General features: G+C 46.9%; 1 protein-coding gene across 6 annotated transcripts in view; it reads left to right on the top strand.

Moving 5' to 3' along the window:
• LOC124799274 (membralin) overlaps nucleotides 1-13,251 on the top strand; it is a 520,037-nt gene that overhangs the window by 346,071 nt on the left and 160,715 nt on the right. For all 6 annotated transcript variants that reach the window (XM_047262841.1, XM_047262842.1, XM_047262843.1 and 3 more), the window contains one exon: nucleotides 6,142-6,274. In XM_047262841.1, the coding sequence (XP_047118797.1) occupies nucleotides 6,142-6,274 (133 nt within the window). The remainder of the gene's footprint in view (nucleotides 1-6,141; nucleotides 6,275-13,251) is intronic.

The raw sequence follows: 13,251 nt of genomic DNA, 5'->3' as shown, positions 1-13,251 counted from the left end.
ACATAACTACTCCTGGGCCCGAGCCCAGTCACAGTGGCTAAGCGGCTTAATACGACCCACCATAAGCAATTAGAAGGTGGGTCAATAAATAAAGAGCAGCAAGTGAAAAAAAAAAAGTCTTTAACACTGGTAGCATGCCGCGACAGCGTGGACGTGAACCGTATGTGCAGTTGACGGACTTTGAGCGAGGGCGTATAGTGGGCATGCGGGAGGCCGGGTGGACGTACCGCCGAATTGCTCAACACGTGGGGCGTGAGGTCTCCACAGTACATCGATGTTGTCGTCAGTGGTCGGCGGAAGGTGCACGTGCCCGTCGACCTGGGACCGGACCGCAGCGACGCACGGATGCACGCCAAGACCGTAGGATCCTACGCAGTGCCGTAGGGGACCGCACCGCCACTTCCGAGCAAATTAGGGACACTGTTGCTCCTGGGGTATCGGCGAGGACCATTCGCAACCGTCTCCATGAAGCTGGGCTATGGTCCCGCACACCGTTAGGCCGTCTTCCGCTCACGCCCCAACATCGTGCAGCCCGCCTCCAGTGGTGTCGCGACAGGCGTGAGTGGAGGGACGAATGGAGACGTGTCGTCTTCAGCGATTAGAGTCGCTTCTGCCTTGGTGCCAATGATGGTCGTATGCGTGTTTGGCGCCGTGCAGGTGAGCGCCACAATCAGGACTGCATACGACCGAGGCACACAGGGCCAACACCCGGCATCATGGTGTGGGGAGCGATCTCCTACACTGGCCGTACACCACTGGTGATCGTCGAGGGGACACTGAATAGTGCACGGTACATCCAAACCGTCATCGAACCCATCGTTCTACCATTCCTAGACCGGCAAGGGAACTTGCTGGTCCAACAGGACAATGCACGTCCGCATGTATCCCGTGCCACCCAACGTGCTCTAGAAGGTGTAAGTCAACTACCCTGGCCAGCAAGATCTCCGGATCTGTCCCCCATTGAGCATGTTTGGGACTGGATGAAGCGTCGTCTCACGCGGTCTGCACGTCCAGCACGAACGCTGGTCCAACTGAGGCGCCAGGTGGAAATGGCATGGCAAGCCGTTCCACAGGACTACATCCAGCATCTCTACGATCGTCTCCATGGGAGAATAGCAGCCTGCATTGCTGCGAAAGGTGGATATACACTGTACTAGTGCCGACATTGTGCATGCTCTGTTGCCTGTGTCTACGTGCCTGTGGTTCTGTCAGTGTGATCATGTGATGTATCTGACCCCAGGAATGTGTCAATAAAGTTTCCCCTTCCTGGGACAATGAATTCACGGTGTTCTTATTTCAATTTCCAGGAGTGTATGAAGAGGTCTTAGTCAGCTGCTCACCTCTGCTGATGTATTGTTTGCTTCGTCAGTCACCAACTAATCGTTCGTAGCAGGCTTCTAGAAGCTCCTGTGTCAATTGCAGTTGTTCTGGTACTCCGTAATATACAGAGAGAAGGCAGTGCTGTGTCACAGTAAGCATCTATAATGTAAATTGCCTGTGTAGTAATGATTAATACAATGTGAGTAATAGTATCCAGAAAACAGGCTATATTCGCATTAGAAGTTTTTTTACTCTTCCTTTTCCTGTTGCATCCAGGGAATACGTTAGCCATCGGTTGACTTGCTGAAGGTTTAATGTAGTATTCTAGCAGGCCATGATACAAGTTTAGCAGGTTTCCGTAACAAAAGGTTGGGATATTACGCGGATGGTAATATGTGCTGTCTTGTGTTGTTGTTCGATTTGTACCTTGCATTGAATTTTCGAATGAGGCTCTAACGAGACAGATTTGTTTCTGAATTTCTTTCGGAAATTTCGCAGATTAAAGGAAAGCATGTTCCCTATATGAGGTGTTGAAGAGGCCGAGGATTGAAACATCACGCCGTAAAATCACTGTTGAGACAGTTACGAATATTCAGTCTCCTCGTCTTGTTATTGGGCAGTGGAATTGTGCAAATAGGCACTACAAACTTGTTGTGCAAATAGGCACTACAGACTTGTTTCACAAACAATCGTGGCGGGTAGTCTTTCTCGTACGTGTCTAATGAAATCGTACCTTATCTCGAAGAAAACTGTACTGTTCATCGGCAACATTGGACTGTGGCATTCATGAAGCTATGGGAAGACCGATGTCGTCCGTTTCTCAATAGTGAAATGTGCTGCCTGCTCCAGAGCATTGACAGAAAGTAAAATATATCTGTGAATGGTATGATTCACAATTAAATGACGTTGTTAGAGCATTACGAGACGAGAGAAATTTTATTATTTGTCAGTTGGTTTTCGCAGGGCAACAGGAGTAATGCTAATGTGAATGTTGTTGCTCTACATTCTCGCGGTTGCTAATTCAAGTAACAACATTTCACCCTACGACCTCATCGTATGAAATAAAAGACCTGATTGACAACTACCTTTTGTCTTTGATTTACGTGCATCTTCCAAGATCGATAGTCCAAAAATTTCCAAAGATATAGCACCATCTCTTCATCATCCTTCGAAGTAAAATATTACAGGTAATATTAAGTGCAGTTCCGTGATAAACATTGCGAAAAGCGGATAGAAAACGGTTCCAGCGACATATCCGAAAGAAGAGACACCAAGCATTCATATAACCGAACACCTTGATGGGCTATGAATCCACCACCGTCAGTGCAGATGCACAAATCTAAAATTAGCAATCGCAAAGGACATGGACAGAGACTACACGTAAGTGGTAGTGCTAGGTGGGAATGTGAGTCGGCCGAGGAGCTTGCCATTATAGTCAACGCATTTGCAGTCTGAGTGGCGCATTGGTTAGTGCGTCCACCTAGTAAGCTGGAGATCCTGGGTTGAAGTCCTTGTCTGGGACACATTTTCACTCATCGCTGCTGAATCCACATAAAGCCCAATGGAGCTCCCTCCCCTCCCCTCCTTCCTCTCCCTTTCCCTTTACCCCACTCCCCTCCCCCTCTCCCCTCCTTCCCCTCCATTTCCCTTTCTCCCACTCCCCTTCCCCTCTCCCCTACCCTTCCCCCTTGCCCCCTCCTCTCTCCCTCCCCTCTCCCCTACCCTTCCCCCTTGCCCCCTCCTCTCCCCCTCCCCTCTCCCCTACCCTTCCCCCTTGCCCCCTCCTCTCCCCCTCCCCTTACCCCTCGCCCCTCTCCTCGCCCATCCCCTTACCCCTCGCTCCTCCCCTCGCCAATCCCCTTACCCCTCTCCCCTCCTCTCGTCCATCCCCTTACCTCTCTCCCCTCCCCTCGCCCATCCCCTTACCCCTATCCCCTCCCCTCGCCCATCCCCTTACCCCTCTCCCCTCCCCTCGCCCATCCCCTTACCCCTCTCCCCTCCCCTCGCCCATCCCCTTACCCCTCTCCCCTCCCCCTGCCCATCCCCTTACCCCTCTCCCCTCCCCTCGCCCATCCCCTTACCCCTCTCCCCTCCCCTCACCCATCCCCTTACCCCTCTCCCCTCCCCTCACCCATCCCCTTACCTCTCTCCCCTCCCCTCACCCATCCCCTTACCCCTCTCCCCTCCCCTCACCCATCCCCTTACCCCTCTCCCCTCCCCTCACCCATCCCCTTACCTCTCTCCCCTCCCCTCACCCATCCCCTTACCCCTCTCCCCTCCCCTCGCCCATCCCCTTACCCCTCTCCCCTCCCCTCGCCCATCCCCTCTCCCCTCCACTCGCCCATCCCCTCTCCCCTCCACTCGCCCATCCCCTCTCCCCTCCACTCGCCCATCCCCTCTCCCCTACCCTCGCTTATCCCCTCTCCCCTACCATCGCTTATCCCGTCTCCCCTACCCTCGCTTATCCCCTCTCCCCTACCCTCGCTTATCCCCTCTCCCCTACCCTCGCTTATCCCCTCTCCCCTACCCTCACTTATCCCCTCTTCCCTACCCTCGCGTATCCCCTCTCTCCTCCCCTAGCTTATCCCCTCTTCCCTCCCCTAGCTTATCCCCTCTCCCCTCCCCTCGCTTATCCCCTCTCCCTTCCCCTTGCCCATCCCCTTGCCTCTCCCCTCGCCTCGCCCATCCCCTTGCCTCTCCCCTCACCTCGCCCATCCCCTCTCCCCTACCCTCGCCCATCCCCTCACATCTCCCCTACCCTCTCCCCTCTCCTCTCCCCTCCCCTCTCCCCTCCCCTTGCCCATCCTCTCTCATCTCACCCTCCTCTCTCACCTCCCCCTCCCCTTCCCTCAGTCCCTCTCGCCATTCCCTCTCCCCTCCCCATCCCCTCTCCCCTCCCCCCTCCCCATTTCCTCTCACCTCCCCATCCCCTCTCCCCTCCCCCCTCCCCATTTCCTCTCACCCCTCTCTCAAACCCTTCCCCCTCTCCCCCTCCCTCTTATCTCCTGCTCCCCTCCCCTCCTTTCTCCCTCTTCCCTTCCTTTCTCCCTCTTCCCTTCCTTTCTCCCTCTCCTCCTCCTTTCTCCTGCACCCCCTCCTTTCTCCCTCTCACCATCCCCTCTCCCCCTCCCACCTTCCCTTTCCCTGTCCCCCTCTCCCCTCGTCTTTTCCCCCTTGCCCCCTGTACCTCCTTCCCCTCTTTGTCCCCTCGGCCCCCTTTGTCCCCTTGCTCTCCTTTGTCCCCTTGCTCTCCTTTGTCCCCTTGCCCTCCTTTGCCCCCCTTTGTCCCCCTTTGTCCCCCTTGCCCCCCTTTGTCCCCCTTGCCCCCCTTTGTCCCCCTTGCCCCCCTTTGTCCCCCTTGCCCCCCTTTGTCCCCCTTGCCCCCCCTTTGTCCCCCTTGCCCCCCTTTGTCCCCCTTGCCCCCCCTTTGTCCCCCTTGCCCCCCCCTTTGTCCCCCTTGCCCCCCCTTTGTCCCCCTTGCCCCCCCCTTTGTCCCCCTTGCCCCCCCCTTTGTCCCCCTTGCCCCCCCTTTGTCCCCCTTGCCCCCCCCCCTTTGTCCCCCTTGCCCCCCCTTTGTCCCCCTTGCCCCCCCCTTTGTCCCCCTTGCCCCCCTTTGTCCCCCTTGCCCCCCCCTTTGTCCCCCTTGCCCCCCTTTGTCACCCCTTTGTCCCCCTTGCCCCCCCTTTGTCCCCCTTGCCCCCCCTTTGTCCCCCTTGCCCCCCCCCCCTTTGTCCCCCTTGCCCCCCCCTTTGTCCCCCTTGCCCCCCCCTTTGTCCCCCTTGCCCCCCCCTTTGTCCCCCTTGCCCCCCCCTTTGTCCCCCTTGCCCCCCCCTTTGTCCCCCTTGCCCCCCCCCTTTGTCCCCCTTGCCCCCCCTTGCCCCCCTTTGTCACCCCTTTGTCCCCCTTGCCCCCCCTGCCCCCCCTTTGTCCCCCTTGCCCCCCCTTTGTCTCCCTTGCCCCCCATTTCCCCTGTCCCCTTTCCCTGCTATCCACCTTCAGTTTACATAACATGTCTCAGTGTCGTCACATAGCTCACGTGATGTGAGATAGCCACACGTTTACGTCTGATATCTGACAATATGCTACTGAAACACGCCAGAGATGCTCATATTCGCCACCTTTGTACTGACATGGATTTCTCACTGCTCAGCTATGCTCCAGTGTTGTGCTACTGATGAAGAAAGTTCAGTTTATGAGATGGACGCGATACTGGAGTATGATGCTTAGTCCTGGGTCAGTCGTGCTGTGCGCGACCTGTCCTGCAAAGTTTGGACGCTGGTCTTAACTCTGCTCTCCACATTTTCGTATTATGTCGCTAGTTGGACATATTTGGAACTTTATTGATGTGCAACATTAGCCACATAAAGTACTCACACCGAAGCAGCTGAGTTCTCGTTGCTGTAAGAATCGAGTGAGAAATTTTATGTTAGGTTCACATCGTTTTTGAGCGTTTGTTATTGTGCATTGGAATTGTATCGTAACAATTTTTTCAGCGTCAAATTATTATATATAATGTTGAACAATTAAGTGCATGATGTAAATATGTGTTATTACTGATTATTGCAGAATTTAATGAAGATTACCTTTTATAAACATTTATCAAACCGGGGGATTGGAGATACGGTATTTTGATTTGAATAACAAAAAATAGAGAGAGAGAGAGAGAGAGAGAGAGAGAGAGAGAGAGAGAGAGAGAGAGAGAGAGAGAGACTGGGTGAGGGTGGAGGTTAATGAACCATTAGTTCGTTTAGGTTGTACCTTTAATAGTTTTAACTGAACTTAAAGATGTACCATATATCCTCATGCTGTATCTTATTTTAGGTATGGAGGCAATCATGTCGGAGTTCTTCAACGACACGACTACAGCCTTCTACATTATACTAATCGTGTGGATTGCGGACCAGTATGATGCCATCTGCTGTCACACGTCCATCACTAAGAGACACTGGCTGAGGTAAGTTATGAGGAGGAAGCATAGCGCGCGATTAGTCACCCATAGAAACCACTCGCCCAATACTTTCATTTCTTATGTAATGCAGGCCAGCTCCGACATGGAACATGGCTTTTTTTCATTTTGTTTTCAATATTGTGTTAGAGTTGGTGAAAGGCCAGTTACACAATATATGATTAGATCTTATGAAACGAAATACGAGTAGTCTTTGAGACAGTGCTTAAGTTCAAGCCTTTGCTCTCCCCTTCATCTAACTGAAAACATTACTGCATTTTCTTTGCCACTGAAAGCTATTACTCCACATGTTTTCTTCGGTCTTGAAGGTAGTCTATTTTTGTTCTAGACTTAAATCAGCGCAAGAATCATCGTTCGAACTACAATTCACAGAATCGCCAAAGTTATTTCCTCTTTCGTCTAATACTCGTATTACCACGATTTCTAACCAAATGCAGATATCATTCGAATGAATTCCAAGAAATTAAATAATAAATAACACACACCCTTACGTAGGTCCTCAGGAGAAATAAGTGATTTCGATTTCGTACCACCGTCTTCTTTTTCTTCTTTTGCGTTGTTGAAAGCATTAATTGGATTTCACATCACTGTGAAACTGTGGTACCAGCGCTACAATAGATGGTATTAGGAACCACTGCTATTTGTTACGGATATTAAGTGAGTTACAGATTCGAGTGAATAGTAACTGTGAACAACTGCGTCGTAGATACTTTCAGCTGACACTGAAATGTGCTTTACAAATTACGATCGCATGTTTAACGATGTACCATCAACCAAGGGTATGTGCCTGCTGTGTTGCGCATGGGTATACATTTCTCCAGCGACCTTGCGATCTAGGAACTTGGCAATTTTGAACATTTTTGAAAATACTTGCAGTGTGTCTTAGCAACTTCTTTCTTTGTATCTCTACTGTATAAAAAATTTCAGGGCAGCTTTCGACATCTCGGGTTCGACCGTTCCCATGCCAGATATTGTAAGTGTACAGATTGTCCATTAGACAATTTACATAGTATGTCAACATTACATTTTAGTGCATCATATACAGGGCTATTACAAATGATTGAAGCGATTTCGTAAATTCACTGTAGCTCCATTCATTGACATATGGTCACGACACACTACAGATACGTAGAAAAACTCATAAAGTTTTGTTCGGCTGAAGCCGCACTACAGGTTTCTGCCGCCAGAGCGCTCGAGAGCGCAGTGAGACAAAATGGCGACAGGAGCCGAGAAAGCGTATGTCGTGCTTGAAATGCACTCACATCAGTCAGTCATAACAGTACAACGACACTTCAGGACGAAGTTCAACAAAGATCCACCAACTGCTAACTCCATTCGGCGATGGTATGCGCAGTTTAAAGCTTCTGGATGCCTCTGTAAGGGGAAATCAACGGGTCGGCCTGCAGTGAGCGAAGAAACGGTTGAACGCGTGCGGGCAAGTTTCACGCGTAGCCCGCGGAAGTCGACGAATAAAGCAAGCAGGGAGCTAAACGTACCACAGGATGGTGCTCCACCGCACTGCCATCATGATGTTCGGCGTTTCTTAAACAGGAGATTGGAAAACCGATGGATCGGTCGTGGTGGAGATCATGATCAGCAATTCATGTCATGGCCTCCACGCTCTCCCGACTTAACCCCATGCAATTTCTTTCTGTGGGGTTATGTGAAAGATTCAGTGTTTAAACCTCCTCTACCAAGAAACGTGCCAGAACTGCGAGCTCGCATCAACGATGCTTTCGAACTCATTGATGGGGACATGCTGCGCCGAGTGTGGGAGGAACTTGATTATCGGCTTGATGTCTGCCGAATCACTAAAGGGGCACATATCGAACATTCGTGAATGCCTAAAAAAACTTTTTGAGTTTTTGTATGTATGTGAAAAAGCATTGTGAAAATATCTCAAATAATAAAGTTGTTGTAGAGCTGTGAAATCGCTTCAATCATTTGTAATAACCCTGTATTTTTATGTGCACATAATTATTTTTTTCGTTGAATACAAGAGAATAATTTATGAACTTTTCGTTAACGTTACAGAAAGAAACAAAACAGGTACAAAATATGCCATAGCCAGACACTAAATTACTCACATACGGCTCAAAAGTACTACATAATATCTGTTCTTGAATTCTGTATTCAACAGGAATTGACTTCTTACAACAGCCTTTACCAGCGAGTACATTTGCGTTACAATATTCATAGTCTTTCCCCTAGTTACTTATGTCATTTTTAAATTCAACGGCTTCAGTGTTCTCTAGTATCACTGCCTGACATCTCTTTCGCCAAATATTAGATAGTTCTTCAAAGAGCTATTAGAATGGACCGTCATCGGGTCCGCTTATTTCCTCGTGATGTATGAAAAATCAACAGAAAATAGAACTGCGTCAGTTTTTGTTCTGTTCTGCCTCTCCTCTACATTAAGAGTTCTTATGTCTGCTAAAAGAACAACTGATTTTCATGGTTTTGGTTATCGGACAGCTTTCAAAAAACGTAAGGAAGGCAGATGCCATCCACCTAACTGAAATATAACTTTACAATATCTCCCTGATTAAACCTAATCGTATTTGGCAAATGACAGCGTGCAGAGAGGCTTACATAATTAAGCCATTAGATCAAAAATTTCCATACGATGAACTTTCACGAAGTAGAATTTCTGCCTATTTGTTTTTAGAGAGGTCTCCGTGATCCATGAATTTAAAAGGTAAGTACTTGTCGTTTTGTACTTCTTGATTCCGGTTGATCATTTGTAACGATTTCGTGGCATTGCACGGACATGGCGTGTTTGCAACATTGCTGTCGTTCCTAACATCCTTGAGATAACTATCACGCCCCTTGGGGTGATGGCGGTGTGGGGGAGGGGAAGGGTAATGGAGACCGGGCTCGGCAGCTGCAGGCAGTCGCGAAACTATGTCGGGGCTGGCGACATCTGTGTTTCGGCTTGCCTAATGGAGCGCTGCCAGGCGACGAATCGACTGTCTCTGCCACCCCTGCCAGCGCATTGCCCGGATTCTTGTGTTATGAAGGCAGTTCTCACTGCCATTCACAGACTGGCTAAGGAAGGAAGCTCATACCTTTCTGTCTCGGCTGCAGATCTCAAAAAGTACGGCTCGTTCGCTGGAGCTACGGACCATGGTACTTCATTCCACGACCGCAGATCGGTCGTTTAGGTCACTCACTGGCTATGGGTAGCTTTCGGTCGGCCGTTTTTCCCGACTTGGTGGCTACGTTAGATGCCCGAGCGTGCAGTCCGTCTCCAGGTTGTCACATGATGCAATCCCGTGTTTGTTCCCACAATACTTCGTTTCAGTTATTATTGGTTGAGATCATTATGTTGACTCCAATTACAGATACACATGAATGAGAGTGTGATTTTAAATGAAACAGAAAAAGTTATTTTTTTTTCTTTTGTACATACACTGGTGCTTTCAAACTTAGTGATATCTTAAATTGAAAGAATTCCTATGAAAACAAAAAAAATTAATGATTGTTGTGTACGAGGTTCTGCCCTATCTAACTGCTAATGTTGGAACTCGACAGAACATAGAAATTGTTGCAGCCGCTGTGCACATTATCCTGAGAAAACGTTCCCGATAAATCGCTGCAGAATTTGGACTTTCCGGACGATCTAGGAGGCATATGTTCAAAACTTCGTAAGTTTGTTAATTTAGACGGCATTTGTCATGTCAAAGGAACACAGGTCGTAACGTACATCGGAGAATGGTATCGCTTATGGAATGCAGGTCGAAACATGTTCTTTTCACAGTTTTAGATATTCATCTGAAGATTTGGCATTTAGGACTACCAAGGATTACACGAACGTAATGAAAATGTACACTGGACTCATTGTTATCAAAGCATATTGCGTAATACGTTTATTATTAAACTTCTTGTTAAGTCGGAAGCACCTATTGATCTGAAACAGGAAATTTTTGTCGCTGGAGCTAGAAGGTCCCGTTGTTGCAGTCTTGGCCCCAAGCGTTCAGTTTGCTGTTTCGAAAGTTTTAGATCGCGGACCAGATCGTTCAGTTCCTTTTGATTAAAGAGCTGGGGCGAAATGTCATGATATTTAGGGCAATACTCTTCTAAATGTTCAATACTTTCTGATTTACTTGACATGGTGTCTGATCCCGTGGCGTTCAAATTACAGACGGGAACAGGCAGCCCCTTATCATGGGGCACAGGCAAATGCACTGAAGATACATTTGGATGCTATATTTTATATCTAGTTTTGCTTCAATGTCCAGAAATATTTGTAAGACAGAAGTAACAATCTGAATAATGGTCATTAGGCTCACACCACATAATCGGAACAGCGAATGGCATGGCTCGACGTTTTCCTTTCAACCACTCTGTTAAGGTTGTAGTACAGGCTATGCAGGCAGTACGAGTTGCAAAGTTTTTATCTTGATCACCAACAGAACAATGAAAATACAATTTATATGCCATTTTAACCAAATCAGTCATTGTTTTTCTTTGGGCTTTTGGAGTTAATTTCCCACAGACATAACAAAAGTTGTCGGGGTGGCTTAGACAGCAACGAGATTTACTAGTTGTCATTTTTCGTTGTGTAACTTTTAAATACAAACAGTTTGCATTATCTTTCACAGGAAACACACACTGAGGATCTCTTTCACACCACTGGATTACCACACCAACCATTTACTGATGATTTGTAGATCTTCTTGCTGTCCTCTGCAAATCAAAAACAAACAATTAAATATCAAATCAGAAGAACAGAAAAAAGCGAAATACTGAATACGAAAAATAAAAAACCTTTAAAAACTCAAAAATGGTACGTGCTAAAACATTTTGAAAGGTATATTCGGATTCTACACACTAAAATGTATTGCATCCCAGATGCAGAATGGCTGTTGACTAGTGCAACGAGGTGTCCCTAATTCACTTGCTTACTTGTGTATACAGAGTGCGAAAATAGTTGGTAATGAAATAGTAACAGGATGGGGGACATCGAATAGTGACGTAGAGAAAAAATTGCCAAATAACCAAAAAATGCACCGTTGTGGAAGTATGAACACAAATAGCCAGCCAGTCGGCGAGGAGCGCGTGGGACGTCCCCTTTCCCCAGCTAATGCCTGTTACGGTAAAAAGCGTAGAAAAGAAGACGTTATGAACGAAATTGGCGTAGAAAAATTGAATGAGAGATCTGAGAAGAACAGGTTGAAATGGTTTTACGTGTAAAGAGAAAGGAAGGTGAATGAATACCAAAGCGAGTGACGGAAGCCAAGTTTCAGGGCAGAAGGAAGGGTACAGCGATATGGATTGACTCAATAAACAGCAGTTATTAAAAATTTTTAGTTCTTCTCTAATATCTTGTTTCCTTAATCTATCTTCAATTGTGCAAGGTTTAACTCCTCTCAGGAATTTCATTTTTTGTGTCTGAATACGGTGTTCTTCCTTTTTATCACCCGGCTCTCGCTTCTATAGAGCAGCGTGGGGACTGCAACAGGTTTGTATGATTTTAAAAAGGAAGTAAAAGCTTATGCAATAACTACGGAGGAATAAGTTTGCTGGACTCAGCACACACAACGGATCTTAAGATTTTAAACATAAGACTCAGAAACATAATGGAAGTACTACTGCATGAGGAACAAATGGTTTTTAGGAAAAGGCGTTCCACGATGGATGCAGTTTTTTATTTTACAGCAGATAACGCAAAAACATGGAGCATACGATAGATAAATACTCACATACACATTACTTTTATTGGTTTGAAAGAAAAAGCTCTTGACAGTGTCAATAGACAGAAACTTTGGAAGATAATTACGGATCGCGGATATCCGAACCCTTAGTGAACGCGATAAAAAGTTTACATCAGAGCACGACTATCACTCTAGGTCTGGACGGAAAATGCCTAATGAGATACCAGTCAACAAAAGAGTACGGCAAAGCTACTGTATCTCTCCATCTTTGTTCAACAATTACATACGTGAAATAACGCATATATGGAAAATAGAATTTCAGGACGGTATATACCTAGACGGAAGAATTCTTTTAAATAACGTAATCTGCGCTGACCATACAGTGTGCCGGCCGATGTAGCCGATTGTAGGGCTTCAGTCTGGAACCGCGCGACCGTTAAGCTCACAGGTTCGAACCAGCCTCGGGCATGGATGTATGTGATGTCCTTAGGTTAGGTAGATTTAAATAGTTCTAAGTCTAGGGGACTGATGACCTCAGATGTTAAGTCCCATAGTGCTGAGAGCCATTTGAACCATTTGACGATACAGTGATCGTAACTGATAAAGATGATTACCTTCAGAAAAGAATTTACTTATTGACATAAACCAGTACCACGTTTGGCATAGCACAACAGAAAAAACTAAGACAATGATCTTCATGAGGTAAGAATACATTAGAACCAAAATAGTGGTAGTTCGGACGATTTTAGAATAAGTAAACCATCAGTTACCTACGTTGTGAGGTGACATATGGCGACAGCAAAGATGTAGAAATTAAGCCGGGTCCGTGGAACAATGAATAGAAATCTTAAAAAGAAAACTAAGTAAGATGCTCAAATTCTACAGAACTCTTGCAGTCCCCACACTGCTCTATGGAAGAGAGACCTCGGTGGTTACTAAAAAGCGAGAGCGTAGTTACTGGAGAAGTTAATTCATTCTTTAAGTTAAACTGTCAAAGCCAGGCAACTTAAAATTCCTATCCATAGTTGGTTTTGTTAGACGCGATCTTTCTGTACAGTTTACTGGGTGAAGACTCACAGATAAATCAACTAAGTTAGAAGTACATCAATTCGAGTAATTTGTTAATGTAGCGAACTACACCACAGAAACGGGACAGTGTAAAGAAATCAAAATGAGATACTGTTATGTGCTATGTTTTTTAACAGTGAAATCAAAAAGCAAATTTTAAAATGTTTGCTAATGTACGGAGAGCATGAACCAAATTTTCGTATAAGAGTTACATAAGAAGCTGTAAAATAAGGCATTGTT

This window comes from Schistocerca piceifrons, chromosome 5 (assembly GCF_021461385.2).
Source record: "Schistocerca piceifrons isolate TAMUIC-IGC-003096 chromosome 5, iqSchPice1.1, whole genome shotgun sequence".
Classification (NCBI taxonomy): Eukaryota; Metazoa; Arthropoda; class Insecta; order Orthoptera; family Acrididae; genus Schistocerca; species Schistocerca piceifrons.
This window is presented reverse-complemented; position numbering and strand designations above follow the sequence as displayed.